Source organism: Stegostoma tigrinum, chromosome 2 (genome assembly GCF_030684315.1).
Source record: "Stegostoma tigrinum isolate sSteTig4 chromosome 2, sSteTig4.hap1, whole genome shotgun sequence".
Classification (NCBI taxonomy): domain Eukaryota; kingdom Metazoa; phylum Chordata; class Chondrichthyes; order Orectolobiformes; family Stegostomatidae; genus Stegostoma; species Stegostoma tigrinum.
This window is the reverse complement of record NC_081355.1, coordinates 46,194,210-46,218,651: the sequence shown is the minus strand read 5'-3', so window position 1 is coordinate 46,218,651 and position 24,442 is coordinate 46,194,210. Positions and strand designations below refer to the sequence as shown.

The 24,442-nt window shown below is 44.0% G+C and overlaps 1 protein-coding gene across 2 annotated transcripts in view; it reads right to left on the bottom strand.

Annotated features, from left to right (window-relative positions):
* The window catches only part of LOC125460559 (progressive ankylosis protein homolog B-like), a 124,500-nt gene that overhangs the window by 19,222 nt on the left and 80,836 nt on the right, over nucleotides 1-24,442 (bottom strand). For both annotated transcript variants that reach the window (XM_048548151.2, XM_048548142.2), the window contains one exon: nucleotides 5,116-5,245. In XM_048548151.2, the coding sequence (XP_048404108.1) occupies nucleotides 5,116-5,245 (130 nt within the window). The remainder of the gene's footprint in view (nucleotides 1-5,115; nucleotides 5,246-24,442) is intronic.

Below are 24,442 nucleotides of genomic sequence, written 5' to 3'. Positions count from 1 at the left end.
GGCCTGCTGTGTTCATCCAGCTCTTCACCTTGTTATCTAAGATTCTCCAGCATCTGCAGTTCTTACAATCTCTGATCTTATATACACCCTTCCATTACTAGCTGAAACTGCTCTCCGCTCCAAACCTGTCACTAGTGGTTACTGCCTGCATGGATTTTAGTTAAGATTTCGACAAGTTAGTGGTGGAATGGTGTTTTACTGGCTGGTGGTGCATGACTAGTGGTGTTCCGCACGGATCAGTACTGGGACCTCTGCTGTTTGTGATGGATGAAAATGTAGATGGTTGGGCTAGAAAGTTGCAGATGACAAAGGCCAATGGAATTGTGTAGAAGATTGTCAAAGGATACAGTGGGATGTAGATCAGTTGCAGATGTGGATAGAGAAATAGCAGATGAAGTTTAATCCAGGTTTAGTGTGAGCCAAGTGTACAGTTAATAGCAGGACTCTGAACAGCATTGATGTATGAAGGGGTCTTGTGGTTGAAATCCATAGCTCTCTGAAAATGGCCATGCAATTAGACAGGGTGGTAAAGAAGAGATATAGCATGCTTACACTGTTGGTCAAGGAATTGAGAACAAAAGTCAGGATTCATGTTGCAGATTTACAAGGATTTGATTAGGCCACATTTAGAGTACTGTGCTCAATTCTGATCACCACATGACAGGAAGAACATGGAGGCTTTGGAGAGGGTGCAGAAGAGGTTTTCCAGGATGCTGCCTGGATTAGAGGGTATGAGCTTTTGAAGCAGAGGCTTGAAAAATGTGGGTGGTTTTCTCTGGAGAGCCAGAGGGGAGACTTGATAGAAGTCTATAAAATTATGAGATGCATTAATAGGTTCTGATCATGAACCTTTTCTCTTCCCAGAGTTGAAAAGTCTAATACTAGGCTGCATACATTTAAGGTGACAGGCAGAAAGTTGAAAGGAGATGTGAGGGGCAGGTTTTTATTTTGTTTTTATACACAGAGATTGGTAGGATTTGGGTATGTGCTGCCACGAGTAGTGATGGACCCAGATAACGTAGGGGCATTTAAATTACTTTTACAATAAACGCATGAATATGCAAGGATGCACAGGTCAGGGATGTCTCAGATCAACTGCAGGACATTCTGAAGGGGGAGGGTGAACAGCCAGCTGTCGTGGTGCATATAGGCACCAATCATATAGGTAATAAATGGGAGGAGGTCCCACAAGCAGAATTTAGGGAGTTAGGAGCCAAGTTAAAAAATAGGACCTCAGAGGTAGTAATTTCAGGATTGCTACCAGTGCCACGTGCTAGTCAGAGTAGAAATGAAAGAATAGGCAGGATAAATGAGTGGCTTGAGAAATGGAGCAAGAGGGACGGGTTCAGATTTTTGGGACATTGAGACTGGTTCTGGGGGCAGTGGGACTACTACAGATCGGATGGTCTACACCTGGGCAGCGCTGGAACCAATGTCCTAGGGGGTGCTTTTGCCAACACTGCTGGGGAGGTTTTAAACTAATATGGCAAGAGGATGGGAACCAAATGACAGTAAGGAGGTAGTAACTAAAGCCTGTAAGGAACTAGATAATGAAGTCAGTGTGACTAAGAGGAAGAGTAGGCAGACAGCAGATGTAGAACACAAAGGGACAGGTGGTCTGAGGTGCATTTGTTTTAAAATGGAAAGTGTAGTAGATAAGGCAAATGAATTTAGGATTTGGATTAGTACCTGGGAGTATGATGTTATTGCTATGATTATGACTTGGTTGAGGGAAGGTCAAGATTGGTAACCAAATATCCCAGGATATAGTTGCTTCAGGCAGGATTGAGAGGGAGGTAAAAGGGGTCGAGGAGTTGCATTAGTGGTCAAAGAGGATATCACAGCTGTGCCGAAGGAGGGCACTATGGAGGACTCTAGCAGTGAGGCAATATGGGCGGAGCTCAGAAATAGGAGATGTGCAGGCACAATGTTGGGGCCGTACTACAGGTCTCCCAGCAGCCAGAGCGAAATAGAGGTAAAAATATGTAGACAGATTATGGAAAGGTGGAGGAGCAACAGGGTGGTGGTGAATGGAGATTTTAATTTTCCTAATATTGACTGCGATTTTCTAGTGTCAGGGGTTTAGAAAGAGCAGAATTTGTAAGGAGCATCCAGGAGGGCTTTCTAGAGTAGGACGTAAATGGACCAACTCAGGAAGGGGCCATACTGAACCTGGTTCTGGGGCTTGAGCCCAGCCAGGTGGTTGAAGTTTCAGTAGGGGATTACTTTGGGAATCGTGATCATGATTCCATAAGTTTAGAATACTGATGGACAGAGACGAGAATGATCCTGAAGAAAGAGTGCTAAATTGGAGAAAGGCCAATTATAGCAAAACCTCTCCTTAAAAAACTTGCCACATATCAAATGTGGATTTATTCTCAAACTGCTGCTCCCAATCCACATTCCCTAGCTCCTACTGAATTTTGCTATAATTGGCCTTGGATGTCGAAGAGTCAAAGTACAGTATAGAAACAGGCCCTTCACCCACCGCATCCCTAAACCAGCCCAGTTCGTCCCCTCCCCCCACTGCACCACACAGCCAGCCCAGCTCTTCCCCTCCACCCACTGCATCCCAAAACCAGTCCAGCCTGTCTCTGCCTCCCTAACCTGTTCTTCCTCTCACCCATCCCTTCCTCCCACCCCAAGCCGCACCTCCATCTCCTACCTACTAACCTCATCCCACCTCCTTGGCCTGTCCATCTTCCCTGGACTGACCTATCCCCTCCCTACCTCCCCACCTATACTCTCCTCTCCACCTATCTTCTTTTCTCTCCATCTTCGGTCCACCTCCTCCTCTCTCCCTATTTATTCTAGAACCCTCACCCCATCCCCCTCTCTGATGAAGGGTCTCGGCCCGAAACGTCAGCTTTTGTGCTCCTGAGATGCTGCTGGGTCTGCTGTGTTCATCCAGCCTCACATTTTATTATCAGAGGTTGATGGAGTCCTGATTGAGGTCAACAAAATCATGAGAGGTATAGACAGGATGGATAGCAAGAAGCTTTTTCCCCCAGAGTGGGGCACTCAATTACTAGGGGGTCATGATTTCAAGGTGAGAGGGGAAAAATTTAAGGGAGATATGCGTGGAAAGTTCTTTACGCAGAGGGTGGTGTGTGCCTGGAACACGTTGCCAGCAGAGGTGGTCGAGACGGCAACGATAGTGTCATTTAAGATGTATCTAGACAGATACATGAATGGGCAGGGAGCAGAGGGTCACAGATCCTTGGAAAATAGGTGACAGGTATAGATAGAGGATCTGGATTGGCGCAGGCTTGGAGGGCCGAAGGGCCTGTTCCTGTGCTCCAATTTTCTTTGTTCTTTGAATGGAGGGACATGGACCAAGGGCAGGCAGGAGTGAAGACTTTGATGTCACGTTCAGCACAACATCATGGGCCGAAGAGCTCGTGCCTGTTCTGTACTGTTCAGTGTTCTACAGAAATAAGGACTACCAACAAAACCAATAGAGGCTGATGCTTGCCCCCACAATGATAAAAAGGAAAAAATGGCACTGTGACCAAAGACTATTTTATGTTCCATAACGGTCTCCAGCATCCAGTCCTCAACTTCTGGAACCAGGCGTCAATCAGATCCTGTCTGGCCAATAGTTCAAGCTCTGTCATAGGCAATGCGTTTTCTCCTGTCCAATCTCCTTATTGTCCTCCTTGGAATGCTACTTCTGCTCCACCAACTCCTCAGCATCCAGTAAAACAGCCTCGGCCAATTATTCAGAGCATTGTCCCAGCCAATAACCTAGCATTCAACGAATTTGGATATGTACTTTTGCCCATCAAACTGACACTAACTCCACCCACCCTGGGCATTGTCCTAGCCACTTTCTAGTAACACTTTGCAGCTAGAAAAATGTCAAGTGATAGATGGAATGCAGCTCACAGTGGACACCATGACCTCTACCTGGTTGCAACAGTCCCCATCCCACCCCAAACACAAGCACCATGCTTTTCGTTACCTCACACAACCCTGAGAGTCCATTTCCACCCAGCATCCCCATTCTGGAGACATACCACATTTGAACTTTGTCTGAAACTATCCTCCTTGCTCCTGAATTTGGGTGTTGTACATTAATGAAACTCACTTTGTGAAGACCATTGTCATGGTCACTGCCACTGACCCCACTCCATTAGGCTACCATTGCCTTACAATGGTGTTCCACATACCTTTCATATGAGTGGAGCATTCATCATCATCATCCTTGATCAAAACACAAACCAGCCATTCAGCCAACAGAACTAACTGAGCAGCATATGCTTACATGAGTTTTTGAATGTAACAACAATTTAAAACCTGTCACAATGGATATAATCTTCAGAAGAAAGTCCTTTCTGCAAATATTTAAATTTAAAATAGTAACACCTTTTATAATAAAATGAACACGAATATTTTCACCATAATTTTTGTGGGAGAGGTTATGGCGCATTTGCAAAATTTTTTGCTTATATTTTATTGTGATTACTTCTTCAGATGAAGAGAAATTTGGAACGATATTTTAGAAGCAAAGGTAATGTACTATCAGGGTTTCCACAAATAGAATTGGGTCTTTAAAATTCCCTTAACTCTTCATTTTTTTGTCTTTTCATTCATAGGATGAGCCCATGCCTAGTTGTCCACTTGGCAGTTAAGTGTCAACGACATTGCTGTGACACACATGTAGGCCAGGCCAAGCAAGGTCCACAGATTTTCTGGACGAGTTTTGTAACAACTGACAGTGGTTACAGGGTCATGTTAGTTGAAGTTCATATTCCAGATTTTTTTCTGAATTTAAATTTCACCAAATTTCGAATCTATATTCCTGGGACATTACCCTAGGACTCTGGATTACAAGTGTCATTACCGCCACATCCCTTTAATCCCCCTAATACTCTCAACATCTTGAAGAAGCCTACACTGTAGAAGCAGGCCTAGATGACTGTTTAATACTAAAACAAGAATACAGAAGCTGGGTAAATGCATCCAACCCTATTATTTCTCCCTTGGTAGCTACAGTAAGAAGATTTAAACCACCAAACATTTCTTAGCATTTCTGGAAAATATAGTGCAATTTAGTAGTCAACCTACCACAGCATCTCTAGAATACTGTGGCCCTTTAATAAAGCTTCATACCTGGGAAAGGGAAGAAGGAGAAAATCCTCAGAGGTATCACGCAGAGCTCAGCAAAAGCTAAATTCACTCCTATCAGATTAACCAGGATTTTCTCTGATAGATGCGGAGTCCAGAACACAATAAAGCACAACTGGGAATACAGGAGAAATTTTAAGTTAGAAACCACCACAGTTAAGGATTATCTAAATTCTATTTTCTAACTAAAAATCACCTCCAGATTCAGAACATTAGCTCAAAGTATGAGGTTTAGTTTTTCAAGGATTCCCTTACCATTGATGAGGCATTGCATGCCATAGAAAGCTTCTCAGAAAATGCGTGTAATGTTCTGATAAGCTGACTGTTGCTTGAGGCCTTGCCAGACATGCAGGCTCTTGGAAAATCTCAGAAAATATACACACGTTTACTATGAGTAGCAAAGATGCAAGTCATGCGAATAAAGCGTTTTATCTTTGTACAACTTACACGGGACATAATGAATTTTACTGGATCAAACATCCAGGCACAACACGGGGCAGCTAACCCAACCAGCTCTTTACTCATTTTATGAAATTGTTTCATCTGTTTCTGGGATCAGTGCAATACTTGTTTTAGTAAGGAAGAAATCGACTGTGTTGACTGGTATTTGTGACGCCCTTCCACTCTCTCCAACTGAGACTTAATATACAATGCTGCTTATATCCCCTACACACTTATTTAGGAACAGTTTTCCATACAAAAGAGGTAATTACTATCAACTGAATTTTAACAAAATTTGACTAAGCATCAATTTTGGTATGTTTCATGGAGGATTTCGTTCCGCAAGTCCTTGCGAGTTTTCCCATGCTATCTTCTCAAGCTCATTTTATTACCTAAACACTCCACGGCGCCATGTTTGTTCTGTTCTCCCATTTGCTGTAAGTGGAAGTACTTGGCACTATTGAGATATCTTGGGTTTCATTCACTCATGATATCTTTAAAGTGCAACCCTGCAGCTGGTCAAGCGCTGGCAGTGGACATTGTGTGAGGGTAAACACAAACAAATGCTTCTCAGGGTACAAAGGTGGCATAATTTCAAATATTCACTCAGCAGCATGAAACAAAAGATATAAAACTGGATGGACCACCTGGCATCAACAATGGTGAAAACAGCCCTGGCGACCCTGCAAAGTTCTTCTTACTAACATCCGAGCCTGGTGCCAAGACTGGGAGTACGGTCCCTCAGACTAGTCGAGCAACAAGCCGACACAGTGATTCACACAAAGTCAAATCTTGTCCAGGGACATCATGCACATCTCTGGATATGTTCAGCAGGATAGACCCAGGAGAGGTGGTGGCACGGTGGTGTATTGTGGGGAGGGATTTGCCTTGGATGTCAAAGAGTCAAAGTACAGTATAGAAACAGGCCCTTCAACCCAAATTGGTCCAAGCTGTCCATGGTGACCACTCAGCTAGTTGCAATTGCCTGTGTTTGGTCCATATTCCTCTAAACTTTTCCCATCCACATACCTATCTAAATGCTTTTTTAAAAATATTGCTATTGTACCTGCTTCAACCACTTTCTCTGGCAGCCCATTCCATACACGCACTACTCTCTGCCTGTGAAGTTGCCCCTCAGATCCTTCTTAAATCTTTCCCCTCTCACCTTAAACCTATGTCCTCTAGTTTTCAATTCCTCATCCCTGGGAAAAAAGGCTACATGCATTCATCTTATCAATGTCCTTCACGATTTTGATAAGTTCACCCCTCATTCTCTTACGTTCCAAGGAACAAAGTCCTATCCTGTCCAGCCGTTCCCTATAGTGTTATTTTATTTTAATTTTGGATAAGGATTGTTCCACGGCACAACATCATGGGCCGAAGGGCCTGTACTGTGCTGTAGTTTTCTATGTTCTATGTTCCATAACTCAGGCCTAATAGTCCTGGCAACATCCTCGTAAATCTTCTTTGCACACTTTCCAGCTTAACCATGTCTTGCCTATAAGAAGCCTGGCCAAAACTGTACATAATACTCCAGGTGCAGCCTCACCAAGGATTTATACAACTGTAACATAAGGTACCAATCCAATACTCAATGCCTTGAATGATGAAGGCCAACATGCTAAAGGCCTTCTTCACCACCCTGTCCACCTGTGACGCCGCTTTCAACAAACTATGTACTTGTACTCCAAGGTCCCTCTGTTCCACAAACTCCTTCGGACCTTACCACTTATTGTTTAAGTCATTCCCTGATTTGATTTTCCAGAGTGCAACGCCTCAATAATTGACTCTGGACACCATGAACTCTCATGATTTCAGGTCAAACATGGACAAGGAGCAATTACTCCTGCTGATTATCAGGTACTGTCCTCTCTCAACTGATGAATCAGTACACCTCCAATATTAAACAATACTTGGAGGAAGTTTTGAGGGTGAAAAGGGCACAGAATGTACTCTGATTGCATAATTTCCAAATCCACCACCAAGAGTGGCTTGGCAGCAGCACTACCAAACCAGGTTGGTCAAATCCTAAAGGACTTGTTGCTAGATTTTGTCTGCAGCAGGTGGTGGGGGAACAAACAAGAGCAAAAGACATACTTGATCTCACCCTCACTAATATACCTGCTGTACACGGATTTGTCTACGACAGTACTAGTAAGACTAGCCACTGCACAGTCCTTGTGCGGACAGGGTTCCACCCTCACACATACATAATACCTCACATCACGTTATGTGGCACTGTCACTGTTCTAAATGGGACAGACATCAAACAGATCTAGCAACTTGAGACTGAACATCAATGAGGCACTATGGGCCATCAGCAACAGCAAAACTGTACTCAAACACATATGCAAACTCATAATTCAGTATATCCGCTACTCTACCATCATCATAAGGACAGAGGATCAATCCTGGCTCCAAGAAGAGTGCAGGACAGCATGCCAGCAGCAGCACCAGGCTGGTGAAGTTACAAAACAGGATTACTTGCATGTCAAGCAGCATATATATATAGCAATAACAGACAGAGAGAAAGTGATCTCACGAACAACGGACCACATCTAAGCTCTGCAGGCCTGCCACATCCAGTCGTGAATTGTGGTGGACAATTAAACAACTCGCTAGAGCAAGCGGCTCCACAACTATCCCTATTGTAATAGCCAGTGACTGCTCAAGTAAAATAACTTGATTGAAAAGGTAACCACAGTAGACAGAGTAATGGCGGAGGATTGCTTTTCAGATTGGAGGCCTGTTACCAGCCGTGTTCCACAGGGATCAGTCCTGGACCCTCTTTTGTTTATTATTTATGTAAATGATTTGGATGAGAACACAGAAGGCATGGTTAGTAGGTTTGCGGATGTCACCAAAATTTGTGGCATAGTGGACAGTGAAGAAGGTTTTCTAAGATTACAAAGGGGTCATGGTCAAATGAGTCAGTGAGCTGAAAAATGATCAATAGAGTCCAATCTGCATAAATGTGAGGTATTGCATTTTAGTACAACAAACAAGGGTACGGCTTAAACAATTAATTGTGGGGCGTTGGGTAGTGTAGAAAAGAGAGACGTAGGGGTGCAGATACATAATTCTCTGAAGTCTGCATCACATATAGGCAGAGTAGGCAAAAGGGTGGTTGGCCTGCTTGCCTTCAATGCTTGGGGAGTTGGGGAGTCACGTTGAAGTTGTACAGGACATTAGTGAGGCCTCTTTTGGAACAACGTGTCAGTTCTGCTCACCCAGTTACAGGAAGGATATAATCAAGCTGCTTAGGGTTCAGAAGAAATTTACCAGGATGTTGCCAGATATGGAACGTTTGAGTTATAAAGAAAGGCTGGATAGGCTGGGACCTTTTTCACTGGACTGTAGGAGGTTGAGAGGCAATCTTATAGAAATTTATCAAATAATGAGGAGTATAGATACAGTTAGTGGTAGTTGTGCTTTCCCTAGGATGGGGGATTTCAAGACTGCGGGGCACATTTTTAAATGTGAGAGGAGAGAGATTTAAAAAAGACATGAGGGGCATTTTTTTTTAAAACACAGAGGGTGGTTTGCATGTGGAATGAGCTTCCTGAGGAAGTGGTGGATGTGGATACAATTACAACGCAAGTACATGAATAGGTTTGGAGAGATATGGGCCAGGAGCAGGCAGGTGGGACTAAGTTAGTTTGGGATTATGTTCGTCATAGGCTAATTGGACCAAAGTGCCCATTTCCATGCTGTATGACTGTATGAACTAACTGCAACCGTAAAGCCAGCAATGCAAGCACAGCAACTGAAACAAACAGCACAGAAGTTGATCATAAAGCAAGGTTGCTGGGAATACTTCAATCAAGACATGAAGACACACAAGAGTCCACAGAATCCCTAGTGTGGCAGCAGACCCTTTGGCCCATCAAGTCCACACCGGCTGTCTGAAGATTATACCACCCAGACCCAGGCCGCCCTGCATTTCCCATGGCTAATCCATCTATTTTACATATCACTGGACACTATGGGCAATTTAGCATTTAGATGGGCCTTTCTTTGGACTGCCCACACTGTTGAAAACCTGAGAGGCCTGAAACATCAGCTTTTGTGCTCCTGAGATGCTGCTTGGCCTGCTGTGTTCATCCAGCTTCACATTTTGTTATCTTGGATTCTCCAGCATCTGCAGTTCCCATTATCTCTGAAGCAAGTGTAAAAGAGCAGTTCACCATTTCCTGACAAACAGATCACCACTAGACACATGGTTCAGATGTGCCTCAATAAAACAAAGGACCTGTTGCATATTCTAGGCCAAAGCCAGGTATCCAAGTCCCAAAGAAGACAAAGGATTCACCGTTAGCAAACCTTTAAAAGACATTAAGAACACCACCCAATGCCCCGATTGGTCAAGTCCTTGGAAAATTTGAGAAGGTATCCAGGAAGATGAAAGAACTCAGCCCTGGCAGAGCTTGACCTGATCCCAATCTCCAGCCTACTGTCATGTCAGGACACAACCACAGGGAGCAGAGCAGCTTGCTTTTCAATCGGGGGAGAGGCTTCTTTCCTGTGCGTAGTCCTTTCCCTGATACACGCAAATGTACTTAGACAAATTCACTTTGCTGAGTGAGTCCACAGGGTCCTAGAGCCACCCTTTCCTGGACAACACCATCCTCAATGATGAATATCAGTGCAAAAGAGAAGGCTGAAGCGCTCAAACCAATCTTTAGTTAGAAGTGCTAATTGGGTGATCTATATTGGCCTCCTTCAGAGATCTCCAGCATCACAGGTGCCAGTCTTCAGCCAATGTATTCACTCCACATGATATCAAGAAACTGTTGGAGGCACCGGATATTGCAAAGACTATGGGCCCTGACAGTATTCTGGAAATAGTACTGAAGGCATGTGGGCCAGAAATTGCTGCAAGTCCAGTCAAGCTTTTGCAGCACAGTTACAAAGCTGGCATCCACCCAATGTAAAAAAATAACACCCTGTGCAATAAAGCAGGGTAAATTACCACCCCATCAGTCTACTCTCGATTATTGGCAATAGAAGTGACAGCACTGTTGATGCCACCTATGATCAGGCAGCACTTAGCAATAATAATAAAATGTGAGGCTGGATGAACACAGCAGGCCAAGCAGCATCCCTGAGATGCTGCTTGGCCTGCTGTGTTCATCCAGCCTCACATTTTATTATCTTGGAATCTCCAGCATCTGCAGTTCCCATTATCTCCAGCACTTAGCAATAACCCTGGCTTACTGACAGGTTCTACCAGGGCAACTGAATTCCAAACCTCATTGCTGAAGCTAAGGTGAGAGTGACTGCCCTGGACTTCGAAGATGCATTTAACTGGGTGTAGAACAAAGGAGCCCTAACAAAACTAGAATCAATGTAAATAAGGGGCTCGGGTCTCCATTAGTTGGAGTCATACCTGTGCATAGGAAGATGGTTGTGATTTTTGGAGGACAATCATCTCAGCAGGAATACCCAAAGTGTAATATCCTACACCCAACTATCTTCTGCTGATTCCCTCAATCATAATGTCAAAAGCGGGGATGTTTGCCATTTGATGCTACTCATATACTGAAACAGTCCACGTCCAAATGCAACAAGGTCTGGACAATATCTAGGCTGGGTCTGACAATTGGCAAGTAACATTTGTGCCACACAAAAGGCAGTCAATTACCATCTCCAACAAAAGACAATCTAACCACCGTCTCACAACATTGAATGGTGTTACTTTCACTGAAGCCTCCCAAACAACATCCTGGGGTTTACCTACCACTGACTAGAAACAGGCTTGGATTATCCATAAAAATACTACGGCTGCAAGTCAGAAACTAGAAATACTGCAGCAAGTCAGGAATTGATGGGATACTCCCCACATGCCTAGACGACTGTAGCTTCCAGTAACACTCAAGAAGCTTGACACAATCCAGGACAAAAGCAGCCTACTTGATTGGTACCATATCCACAAATATCCTCTGCCACCATCAATGACTCTCAATAGCAGTAGCAGCATGCACAATCTACAAGATGAACTACAGAAATTCACCAACGATCATTAGAGAGCACCTTACAAACCCATGACCACTATTCTTTAAGGTAACAAGGTGCAGAGCTGGATGAACACAGCAGGCCAAGCAGCATCAGAGGAGCAGGAAAGCTGATGCTTTGGGCCTAGGCCAGCAATACAAGCGCAGCAACTGAAACAAACAGCACAGAAGTTGACCAAAATGCTCCCATGTTGAGATAAGCCTTGTCAGAATTATCATCCATTCTGCCAACGGTTTCGTCAAAGCCCACATCACTCAGACCCCCATAAAATTCCACAGTTTCTTTATTTTAAACATGAACATTTTAAATTTTTTGTTCTTTCCTCAAAGCTCACATGCCTTTTCTCAGCTGTTAATTTAATTTCTTTTGCCACATCCTTTCCAAAACCAAAAATATTTCCAATAAAATGTGGTGGCTAGAAATATATACATTATTCCAAATGAGTCTAAACAAATTCTGCACAAGATCAGTTCTTACTGTATCATTGAAAGAAGATTTAACAGATTGGAATGCTAGCTTGTCAAGTATGCAACTCTTTTGCTCATCACTGGTGGTGCCATGCCATAAAGCCAATGGTTTCAGGCAGTTGTCCAAAATTATTCCTAGATCTCTGTCTGTATCTTACAACATTATAGGCCGATTAGCCTAACCTCGGTAGTTGATAAAATTCTAGAATTCATTGTCAAGGATGAGATTTCTAAATTCCTGGAAGTGCATGGTCAGATTAGGACAAGTCAGCATGGATTTAGTAAGGGGAGGTCGTGCCTGACAAACTTGTTAGAATTCTTTGAAGGACGTAACAAGTATGTTAGACCAGGGAAACCCAGTAGATGTTATCTATCTAGACTTCCAACAGGCCTTTGATACGGTGCCTCACGGGAGGCTGCTGAGCAAGGTGAGGGCCCATGGTGTTCGAGGTGAGCTACTGGCTTGGATTGAGGATTGGCTGTCTGACAGAAGGCAGAGAGTTGGGATAAAAGGCTCTTTTTTGGAATGGCAACCGGTGACCAGTGGTGTCCTGCAGGCTTCAGTGCTGGGGCTATAGCTGTTCAGCTTGTATATTAATGATCTGGATGAAGGGGCCGGGGGCATTCTGGTGAAGTTTGCCAATGATACAAAGATAGGTGGACAGACAGGTAGTACTGAGGAGGTGGGGAAGCTGCAGAAAGATTTAGACAGTTTAGGAGTGGTCGAGGAAATGGCTGATGAAATTCAACATGAGTAAATGTGAAGTTTTGCACTTCGGAAAAAAGAATACAGGCATGGGCTATTTTCTAAATGGTGAGAAAATTCGTAAAGCAGAAGTACAAAGGGATCTGGGAGTGTTGGTCCAGGATTCTCTAAAGGTTAACTTGCAGGTAGAGTCCGTGATTAAGAAAGCAAATGTAATGTTGTCGTTTGTCTCAAGAGGGTTGGAATATAATAGCAGCGATGTGCTTCTGAGGCTTTATAAAGCTCTAGTTAGGCCCCATTTAGAATACTGTGTCCAATTTTAGGCCCCACACTTCAGGAAGGACATACTAGCCCTGGAGCGTGTCCAGCGGAGATTCACACGGATGATCCCTGAAATGGTAGGTTTAACGTATGATGAACGGCTAAGGATCCTGGGATTGTACTCATTAGAGTTTAGAAGGTTGAGGGGAGATCTAATAGAAACTTACAAGATAATGTGTGGCTTAGAAGGCGTGGACGCTGGGAAGTTGTTTCCATTAGGCGGGGAGACTAGGACCCGTGGGCACAGCCTTAAAATTAGAGGGGGTAAATTTAAAACTGAAATGAGATGACATTTCTTCAGCCAGAGAATGGTGGGCTTGTGGAATTCATTGCCACGGAGTGCAGTGGAGGCCGGGACGTTGGATGCCTTCAAGGCAGAGATCGACAAATTCTTGATCTCACAAGGATTCAGGGGCTACGGGGAGAGTGCAGGGAAGTGGAGTTGAAATGCCCATCAGCCATGATTTAAATGGTGGAGTGGACTTGATGGGCCGAATGGCCTTACTTCCACTCCTGTGTCTTATGGTCTTAACATGCCAACATTTACCTTATCCTCCCACACAGGCAGTGCTATCACAATTTTATTCAAAGGAAACAGCAAGTCTTTCACCAAGCTAGCATTCCAATCTGTTAAATCTTCTTTCACCTGCAATCTGCTTTTTTGCTCTAATTTGCATCCTAATCATCTCTTAAATTTAATATCAACAGTGAGCTTTGCTTGTTTTGTCTATTTCCAAATCGTTATGTGCAACAATGGGCTGAAACTGATCTAAGAAGCATCACACTTGCTTCTTTCCAGAGCAACACCATCCCCTGAAGTTTCCCTTTTCTCATGGTCTATTCATTTCCATGCAACTTCAGTAACACCCTTCCTAGTCCTTGTCACACAATCTCCTGTGTCAAAGGTTTACTGAAGTCCAAGGAACTAGAGATAATTGTATGAATTTGAATGCATGACATAAAGATTCATCACAAACTTCAGGTACCAGGGGTGGTGTTTCCAAAATTTTCCATTCATTAATTTGAACGTAATGGAGTCATAGAATGAAACAGATAGGTATAATTTCTAAGAGTTAGATTAACTGTGTGCCTTACTGAGACGCGACATTACAACTGCATATTTCTTCTTTTATCCAAATGATCTTGTCAGTTTAAAATTAATATTACTTTCCACTGACATCAGTAGAGGACTCAGTGAGGCCTGGTAGTCTAATGCACCCAGTTTTCTATCCCATACAGAAGGATGAATTTTAATCTCTTCAGTTTTAAAATTATTTTTAAATCAGAACAGCATTTATCATGCAATTTATACCAACACACAGTATTTAATATCTCCATCTTCATTTCAGAATTGAATAATGCTTTTTTCAAAAAAAAATCCACACACAAATAGCTGCGTTCAAGCAGGATACATTCATGTGCATTTGGTTTTGAAATTGAACTGCATAATGAAAGTTCTTGAAAGAATAATGAAACATCTGGTGTCTTCCTTCACTAGATGACAGTTTATTTACAGGATTTGACTAACTGTACAGTAATTCAATTATGCAAGCTGAATTGTTCTTACACCCCAAGCACTGCTGCAGTTCAAGAATTACAGAATTGTTACGATGCATGGAGACCACTCAGACCATCATGTCTGCCCCATCTCCCCAAATGGGCACCATGGCGTAGTACCAGTCTCCCCTCCTTTCCACTTTGACTATTTAAACAGAACCAACCAATGCCTCCTTGAATGCATCAATTAAATCTGCCTCCACCATACATCCAAGCACTGCATTCCAGACACCAATCACTTGTGTGAATGTTTTTTTAAAAAAGTCTCACATCAACTTCTTTTACAAATCACTTTACATCAATGACCTTTTATCTTGATAAATATATGTTTGGAACAGCTTCTCCCTATTTATTCTGTCCAAATCTGCCACCATTTTCAAAATTTCAACCAAATCGCCTCTTAACCCTCTTCTCTCTAAAGGTGACTCATCACTGCCTTCTTAAGGGTAATTAGGAATAGCTAATAAATGCTGGCCTAGCATGCAACATGCACATCCTGTGAATACATAAAAAAGTAGTTTAATTTTTCAAATTATTATCATGGTTACACTAAAATTGCACATAACTGATTAACCCAACTGACCAAACAAACTTCACAGTTGACTCTGAAAATAAATAACACCACTCTTTCAGTTAGGATTGGTTTGAATCCACATCCAGAAATGTCTGTTCATCATTTTGATGCAATCACCTTCAAGTCTAAAGCATCAGTTTTCAGTTAGTTCTGTACCTTAACGTCCAAGCCAAAACAAAAATCACCCGTCATTAGAATGAAAACAGATTCATCACTGCATAAAACATGGTTTTGTTAATAAACAGTCATTCTCACTGGGCCAAAATCCAGGAATTCCCTGGCTAACAGCATTGTGCAAGCACCTTCTGCAGTTGTTCAAGAATGAAGCCCAAAGTCACCTTTGAAGTGCACCTTGAGGAGGACAATAAATGCTGACCTCACCAACAAATTCATATTTCCGGAAAGCATGGAGGAAGATTGGATGAGAAGTAGCGCCGAGGTGAAGAAAGGAGGTGGAGGACAGGAGGACAAGGAAGTCATTGTCAATTTCTTTTGAGCGTCATGGGTGGATGCTGGGAAGTTGTTTCCGTTAGGTGGGGAGTCTAGGACCCGTGGGCACAGCCTTAGAATCAGAGGGGGTAAATTTAAAACAGAAATGAGGAAACACTTCTTCAGCCAGACAGTGGTGAGCCTGTGGAATTCATTGCCACGGAGCGCAGAGGAGGCCGGGACGTTAAATGTCTTCCAGGCAGCGATCGATAAATTCTTGATCTCACAAGGAATCAAGGGCTACGGGGAGAGTGCACGGAAGTGGAGTTGAAATGCCCATCAGTCATGATTAAATGGTGGAGTGGACTCGTTGGACCAAATGGCCTTACTTCCACTCCTATGTCTTACGGAGGATTTCTGTCCACCAGGCTGAGCGTATTTTCCTGCACCATTATTCCAAACTTGCCTTGTTACCTACCCACCACAAACCTAGGGCACCCCTATTGTCCAATGCCCACCTGTTCCTCCCACCCGCTACAGCTGGAATATTCTGGCATCCCTAGTTTTGGCACCAGCTGTAAAGAGCTATTGCGCACCCTTTCAAGAACAGCCAATCCAGAACTACCTTGCACAATTTGTGACATTTGTGGTAACTGGTGCCCTGCTTTGCGCACATAGATTCTGAGGTTGCAGTTGACTGAATGGTGCAGAAGAGGGACGTCATCTGAGATCATAACACTAGGCCCTGTGAACCTGGTCCAAGGTTCCTAATCAACTCAAAAAGTCTCAGCTTTCTCAAGGAATGGCCAATAGTACTCTCTGCACTGACGAGCTAAGTGTTACCATTTGTAACCTCACACACACCCTCTCTGTTTCTATACACTTATATACACACCTTTTGCCAAGGATCTTGCTCTACCATGCTCACTACTGCATGCAACATCTTCCCTAACTTGCTGTTACACATCACTTTCAGAAAGCATTTGATATGGTCTAACTTTCAGAAAGCTTTGATATGGTGCCGCATGGCAGGCTGGTTAGCAAATTAGTAATGTTTGAGATCAATGAGTCATTGGCACCATCATTTAAAAGTTGGCTCTAAGATAGGAAACAAAAGGTATGAATAGATCGGCTTTTCTCAGATTGAAGAATTGAAAATGGTGTTCCCCAGGGATCCTTGCTTTTTCTAATTTATGTAAACAGTTTGGAGCTGGGCATTGAGGGCAAAATTTCAAAATTTGCTGACAATACTAAGCTAAGGAGAACAACGAATTGTGAGGATGATGCCAAGCGACTTCAGAGGAACATCTTTACTCAGAGCTCTTAGGATTTGGAACGTGCCCAATTTGACAGTGGTGTGGGTGAATTCCATAGAAGATATCAAAAGTGAATGGGATATATACTTTAAAATGATGAACTTAAAGGGGTATGGAGAGAAGACTGGAGAGTGGGAATTGCTTGGTCGCTCTTTCAAAAGCTGGTGCAGCCATGATCGGTTGAATGGCCTCCTCTGTACTATAAAATTTGATGATCTAATTCCTTCAAACTGCTAACCTTGAATGGTCTCTGTGCTTAGACGACATGTCTATCCTGGGCCTCCTGCAGTGCCATAACGATGCCACCCATAGGTTGCAGGAACAGCAACTCATATTCCGCTTGGGAACCCTGCAGCCCAATGGTATCAATGTGGATTTCATCAGCTTCAAAATCTCCCCTCCCCCCACTGCATCCCAAAACCAGCCCAACTCGTCCCAGCCTGCCTAACTTGTTCTTCCTCTCACCTGTCCCCTCTTCCCACCTCAAGCCGCACCTCCATTTCCTACCTACTAACCTCATCCCACCTCCTTGACCTGTCCGTCCTCCCCGGAATGACCTATCCCCTCCTTACCTCCCCACCCATACTCTCCTCTCCACCTATCTTCTCCTCTATTGATTTTTCGGGAGGAGAGCGAGAGAGAAACAGAGAGCACCAGGAGGCTGCCGGGAAGGTAAGGTTTTCCCTATTTTAAAAAGCTTACCTCGATCGGGAGCGGTCTTCATTTATTTGGGCAGTGGCTGAACCCGAGGCACTATGCGTGTAGTGTCTCCCACCTGCCCTCCTCCTCTAACCAAAAAAAAGACTTGGTGGTGTGTAGGTAAGGTAAGGCTTTTTCTATTTCACGTTTCTTTATATATATCGTGTGATTGTCAATAACTTTTATCATTCCTTTTTCATTTATCTAAGTTAAGTTTAACAATGTCAGGAGATCTCACACCCATGTTGTGCTCCTCTTGCTCAATGTGGGAGCTCAGGGACATGGCTGATGTCCCTGACTCCTTCACATGCAGGAAGTGTACCCAGCCGCAGCTCTTGTTAGACCACATGACGGCTCTGGAGCTGCGGATGGACTCACTTTGGAGCATACGTGATGCTGAGGGGGTCGTGGGCAGCACGTTTAGCAAGTTGATCACACTCCAGATTAGGATTGCTGAGAGAGAAAGGGAATGGGTGACCAAAAGGCAGAGGAAGAGCAGGAAGGCAGTGCAGGTGTCCCCTGCGGTCATCTCCCTCCAAAACAGGTATTCTGTTTTGGATACTGTTGGGGGAGATGGCTCACCAGGAGAAGGCAGCAGTAGCCAGGTTAATGGCACAGTAGCTGGCTCTGCTGTACAGAAGGGTGGGAAAAACAGTAGAAGGGCGATAGTCATTGGGGATTCAATTGTAAGGGGAGTAGATAGGCGGTTCTGTGGTCAAAAATGAGACTCCCGAATGGTATGTTGCCTCCCAGGTGCACGGGTCAGGGATGTCTCAAATCAGCTGCAGGACATTCTGAAGGGGGAGGGTGAACAGCCAGTTGTCATGGTGCATATAGGCACCAATGATGTAGGTAGAAAACGGGATGAGGTCCGACAAGCAGAATTTAGGGAGTTAGGGGCCAAGTTAAAAAGTAGGACCTCAAAGGTAGTAATCTCAGGATTGCTACCAGTGCCACATGCTAGTCAGTGCAGAAATGAAAGAATAGCCAGGATGAATGCATGGCTTGAGAGACGGTGCAGGAGGGAGGGGTTCAGATTTTTGGGACATTGGAACCGGTTCTGGGGAAGGTGGGACTATTACAAATTGGACGGTCTACACCTGGGCCGGAATGGAACCAATGTCCTTGGGGGTGCTTTTGCTAATGCTGTGGGGGAGGGTTTAAACTAATGTGGCAGGGGGATGGGAACCAAATATTGGACAGTACAGAGGTAGTAACAAAAGCCTGTAGGGAACTAGATAATGGAGTCAGTGTGACTAAAGAGAATAGTAGTCGGGGGACAGATGATGAACACGAAGGGACAGGTGGTCTGAGGTGCATTTCTTTTAATGCGAGAAGTGTAGTAGATAAGGCAGATTAGCTTAGGGCTTGGATCGGTACCAGGAAGTATGATGTTACTGTTATTACTGAGACTTGGTTGAGGGAAGGGCATGATTGGCAACTAGTTGTCCCAGAATATCGATGCTTCAGGCAGGATAGAGAGGGAGGTAAAAGGGGTGGAGGAATTGCAATACTGGTCAAAGACGATATCACAACTGTACTAAAGGAGGGCCCCATGGAGGACTCAAGCAGTGAGGCAATATGGGTAGAACTCAGAAACAGGAAGGATGCAGTAACAATGTTGGGGCTGTACTCCAGGCCTCCCAACAGCGAGCGTGAGATAGAGGTAAACAGACCATGGAAAGGTGTAGGAGAAACAGGGTGGTGGTGATGGGAGATTTTAATTTTCCCAACATTGACTGGGATTCACTCAGTGTTAGGGGTCAAGATGGAGCAGAATTTGTAAGGTGTGTCCAGGAAGGTTTTCTAGAGCAGTATGTATGGAGTCCAACTCGGGAAGGGGCCATACTGGACCTGGTGTTGGGGAATGAACCCGGCCAGGTGGTTGAAATTATAGTAGGGGACTACTTTGGAAATAGCGACCACAATTCTGTAAGTTTTACAATACTCATGGACAAGGAAGGGAGTGGTCCAAAAGGAAGAGTTCTAAAACTGGGGGAAGGCCAACTATGCCAAGAATTGGCAGGATCTGGAGAATGTAGATTGGGAGAAACTGTTTGAAGGTAATCCATATTTGATATGTGGAAGGCTTTTAAAGAGAGGTTGATTAGCGTGCAAGAGAGACATGTTCCTGTGAAAATGAGGAATAGAAAAGGCAAGATTAGGGAACCATAGATGACAGGTGAAATTGTGAATCTAGCCAAGAGGAAAAAGGAAGCATACATGAGGTCTAGGCGACTGAAGACAGACAAAGCTTTGCAAGAATATCGGGAATGTAAAGCGAATCTGAAACGAGGGATTAAGAGGGCTAAGAGAGGACATGAGATATTGCTGGCAAACATGGTTAAGGAAAATCCCAAAACCTTTTATTCAGATATAAAGAGCAAGAGGGTAACTCGAGAAAGGATTGGCCCACTTAAGGACAAAGAAGGAATGTTATGGGCTCAGTTAGAGAAAATGGGTGATATTCTTAATGAGTACTTTGCATCGGTATCCACCAAGGAGAGAGACATGACAGATGTTGAGGTTAGGGATAGATGTTTGCTTACTCTAGGTCAAGTTGACATAAGGAAGGTGGAAGTGTTGGGTATCCTAAAAGACATGAAGGTGGACAAGTCCCCTGGTCCAGATGGGATCTATCCCAGGTTACTGAAGGAAGCGAGAGAGGGAATAGCCGGGGCCTTAACAGATATCTTTGCAGCATCCTTAGACACGGGTGAGGTCTCGGAGTACTGGAGACTTGCTAATGTTGTCCCCTTGTTTAAGAAGAGTAGCAAGGATAATCTAGGTAATTATCGACTGGTGAGCCTGACGTCAGTGGTTGAGAAGCTACTGGAGAAGATACTGAGTGATAGGATCTATTCCCATTTGGAAGAAAATGGGCTTATCAGTGATAGGCAACATGGTTTTGCGCAGGGAAGGTCATGTCTTACCAACTTAATAGAATTCTTTGAGGATGTGACAAAGTTGATTGATGAGGGAAAGGCTGTAGATGTCATATACATGGACTTCAGTAAGGCGTTTGATAGCATTCCCCATGGCAGGCTGATGGAGAAATTGAAGCCACATGGGGTCCAGGGTGTGCTAGCTAGATGGATAAAATCTGGCTAGGCAACAGGAGACAGAGAGTAGTAGTAGAAGGGAGTTTCGCAAATTGGAGACCTGTGACTAGTGGTGTTCCACAGGGATCTGTGCTGGGACCCTGTTGTTTGTGATATAAGTAAATGATTTGGAGAAAGGTGTAGGTAGTCTGATCAGCAATTTACAGGTGACACTAAGATTGGTGGAGTAGCAGACAGTGAAGAGGACTGTCAGAGATTACAGCAGAATATAGATAGATTGGAGAGTTGGGCAGATAAATGGCAGATGGAGTTCAATCCGGGCAAATGCGAAGTGATGCATTTTGGAAAATCTAATTCAAGGGCAAACTATAGAGTAAGTGGAAAAGTCCTAGGGAAAATTGATGAACAGAGAGAGCTGAGTGTTCAGGTCCATTGTTCCCTGAAGGTTACAATGCAGGTCAATAGGGTGGTCAAGAAGGCATACGGCATGCTTTCCTTCATCGGACGAGGTATTGAGTACAAGAGTTAGCAGGTCATGTTACAGTTGTATAAGACTTTGGTTCAGGCACATTTGGAGTACTGTGTACAGTTCTGTTTGCCACATTACGAAAAGGATGTGGATGGTTTGGACAGGGTGCAGAGGAGGTTCACTAGGATGTTGCCTGGTATGGAGGGTACTAGCTATGAAGAGAGTTTGAATAGATTAGGATTATTTTCATTAGAAAGGCAGAGATTGAGGGGGGGACCTGATTGAGGTCTACAAAATCATGAGGGGTATAGACAGGGTGGATAGCAAGAAGCTTTTTCCCCCCAGAGTGGGGCACTCCATTACTAGGGGTCATGAGTTCAAAGTGAGAGGAGGCAAGTTTAAGGGAGGTTTGCGTGGAAAGTTCTTTAAGCAGAGGGTGGTGGGTGCCTGGAACGCGTTGCCAGCGGAGGTGGTAGACGCAGACACGTTAGTGTCTTTTAAGATATATCTGGACAGGTACATGGATGAGCGGGGAGCAAATGGACACACCCTTAGCAAATAGATGACAGGTGAGACAGAGGATCTCGATCAGCGCAGGCTTGGAAGGCCGAAGGGCCTACTCCTGTGCTGTAATTTTCTTTGTTCTTTGTTCTATCCATCTTCAATCCGCCTCCCCCTCTCTCCCTATTTATTTCAGAATCCTCTCCCCATCCCCCTTTTCTGATAAAGGGTCTAGGCCCGAAACATCAACTTTTGCACTCCTAAGATGTTGCTTGGCCTGCTATGTTCATCCAGCTCCACACTTTGTTATCACAGTCTCTGTGCTTTCAAGGTATTCAATTGGGATACCTTACTACATTTCCCTGACACCAACAAATATTCCACCCAATTTCATTCCTCTCAATCCCTCCTGTTCTTGTATTCTGGGGGAATACAGCCCACAGCAAGACAAAAAGAGCAACAGCATGTACTGGAATGACCATGGAGCAGGTATAAAGATGTTTCAGGCGGGGTCGAGGGAGAGACGAAAGGGGTGGGGGAGTTGCACTGCTTGTTAAGGAAAATTATCACAGCTATAATGTGGAGGGATACCTTTATGGGCTCATATAGCAAGGCAATGTGGGTCGAGCTCAGGGCAGGAAGGGTGCAATCTCACTGTTTGCAGTTTACTAATAGGCCGCCCAATAGCTAGTAAGTGATTGAAGAATAGATATTTAGACAGATTTTGGCAAGATGCAAAAGTAACAGGGTTGTTGTTGTGGGTGATTTTAACTTCCCATATATTGACTGGGTTTGACTGGGTCTAGGATGGGGCAGAGTTGGTAAGGAGCATCCAGGAGGGCTTCTTGAAACAGTAGGTAGATAAACTAGGAAAGGGGTCATACTGGACCTAGTATTGGGGAATGAGCCTGGCCAGGTAGACGAAATCTCAGTCGGGGGGCAACTCGGGAACAGTGATCACAATTCAGTAAGCTTTAAGGTACTGACGGATAAGGATAGGGGTAGTTGTCAGTTGAAGGTGCTAAATTGGGGGAAGGTTAATTACAACAATATTAAGCAGGAACTGAAGAATGTAGATCAGAGGCAGATGTTTGAGGGCAAATCAACATCTGGTGTGAAGGAGGCTTTCAAATGTAAGTTGCTGGGAACTCAGGACTGGCACTTTCCTTTAAGGGTGAAGGAGAAGTATGGCAAGTTTGGGAACCTTGGATAACAGAGATATTGTGATCCCAATCAAAGAGAAAAAGGAAGCATTTATCAAGTCTGGGAGACTAGAAACACATGAAGCAAAGGTGGGAAATACAAGGAAAGGTGATGCAAAAGGTCAGTTTTTTTTTAACACAGAGGGTGGTGGGTACCTGGAACTCGCTGCCAGGGGAAGTAGTGAAAGCAGATACTATAGTGACTTTTAAAAAGGCGTCTTGACAAACACATGAATAGGATGGGAATAGAGGGATACGATCCCTGGAAGGGTGAGGGGATTAGTTGTGACAGGCAGCATATCGGTGCAGGCTTAGAGGGCCAAAGGACCTGTTCTAGTACTGTAATTTTCTTTGGACTTTCAACAAAGAACAAAAGAACAAAGAAACTTAAGCAAGGAGTCAGGAGGGCTAAAAGGGGTCATGAAAATGTCATTGGCCAACAGGATTAAAGAAAATTCCAAGGTTTTTTTATACATATATAAAGAGCAGGAGGGTAGCCAGAGAGAGGGTTGGCCCCTTCAGTGGCAGGGGAAGGGAATTTATGCATGGAGCCAGAGGAACTGGGCGAGGTATTAAATCTGTACTTTGCATCAGTATTCACCATACAGAAGGTCTTGGTGGATGATGAATCTGGGGAAGGGTGTGCAGATAGTTTGGGTTATGTTGAGATCAAAAGGAAGGAGGTACAGCGGGTCTTGAAAAAGCATTACAATAGACAATTCCCCAGGGTTGATGGGATATACCCCAGTATACTGAGAGAAGCAAGGGAAGAAACTGTGGGGGCCTCAAGGGAAATCTTTGTATCCTCACTGGCTACAGGGTAGGTCCCAGAGGATTGGAGAATAGCCAATGTGTTCTTTGTTTAAGATGATTGGTAGGAATAATCCAGCTAATTACAGGCAGTGAGCCTTACATCAGTGTTAGGAAAATTATTGGAGAGGACTCTTCGAGACAGGATTTAGTCACACTTGGAAATCAGTGGGCATATTAGCGAGAGGCAACACGGTTTTATTAAGTTTATGCCTCACTAACTTGGTTCAGTTTTTTGAGGAAGTGACAAAGTTGATCCACGAGAGTAGGGCAGTGGACCTTGTCCACATGGACATCAGTAAGGCCGTTGACAGGATCCCTTATGGCAGATTGATACTCAAGGTAAATTTGCACGGGTCAGCGGTGAGCTTGCAAGATGGATAAAAAAAACTGGCTGGGAGTAAGAAGGGTGTGTTTCCGAATGGAGGGCTGTGACTAGTGGCATTTCTCAGGGATCAGTGTTAAGACCTTTACTATTCTTAAAATGTATAAATGATTTGAGGAAAATGTAACTGATCTGTAGTAAGTTTATCAATGACACAAAGGTTGGTGGAATTGCGGATTGCGAATGAGGACCGTCAAAAGGATACAGCAGAATATAAATTGATTGGTGACTTGGGCAGAGAGATGGCAGATGGAGTTTAATCCGTAAAAGTGTGAGGTAATGCATTTTGGAAGGTCTAATCCAGCTGGAAAATATACAGTAAATGGCAAAACCCACAAGAGTACTGGTAGACAGAGAG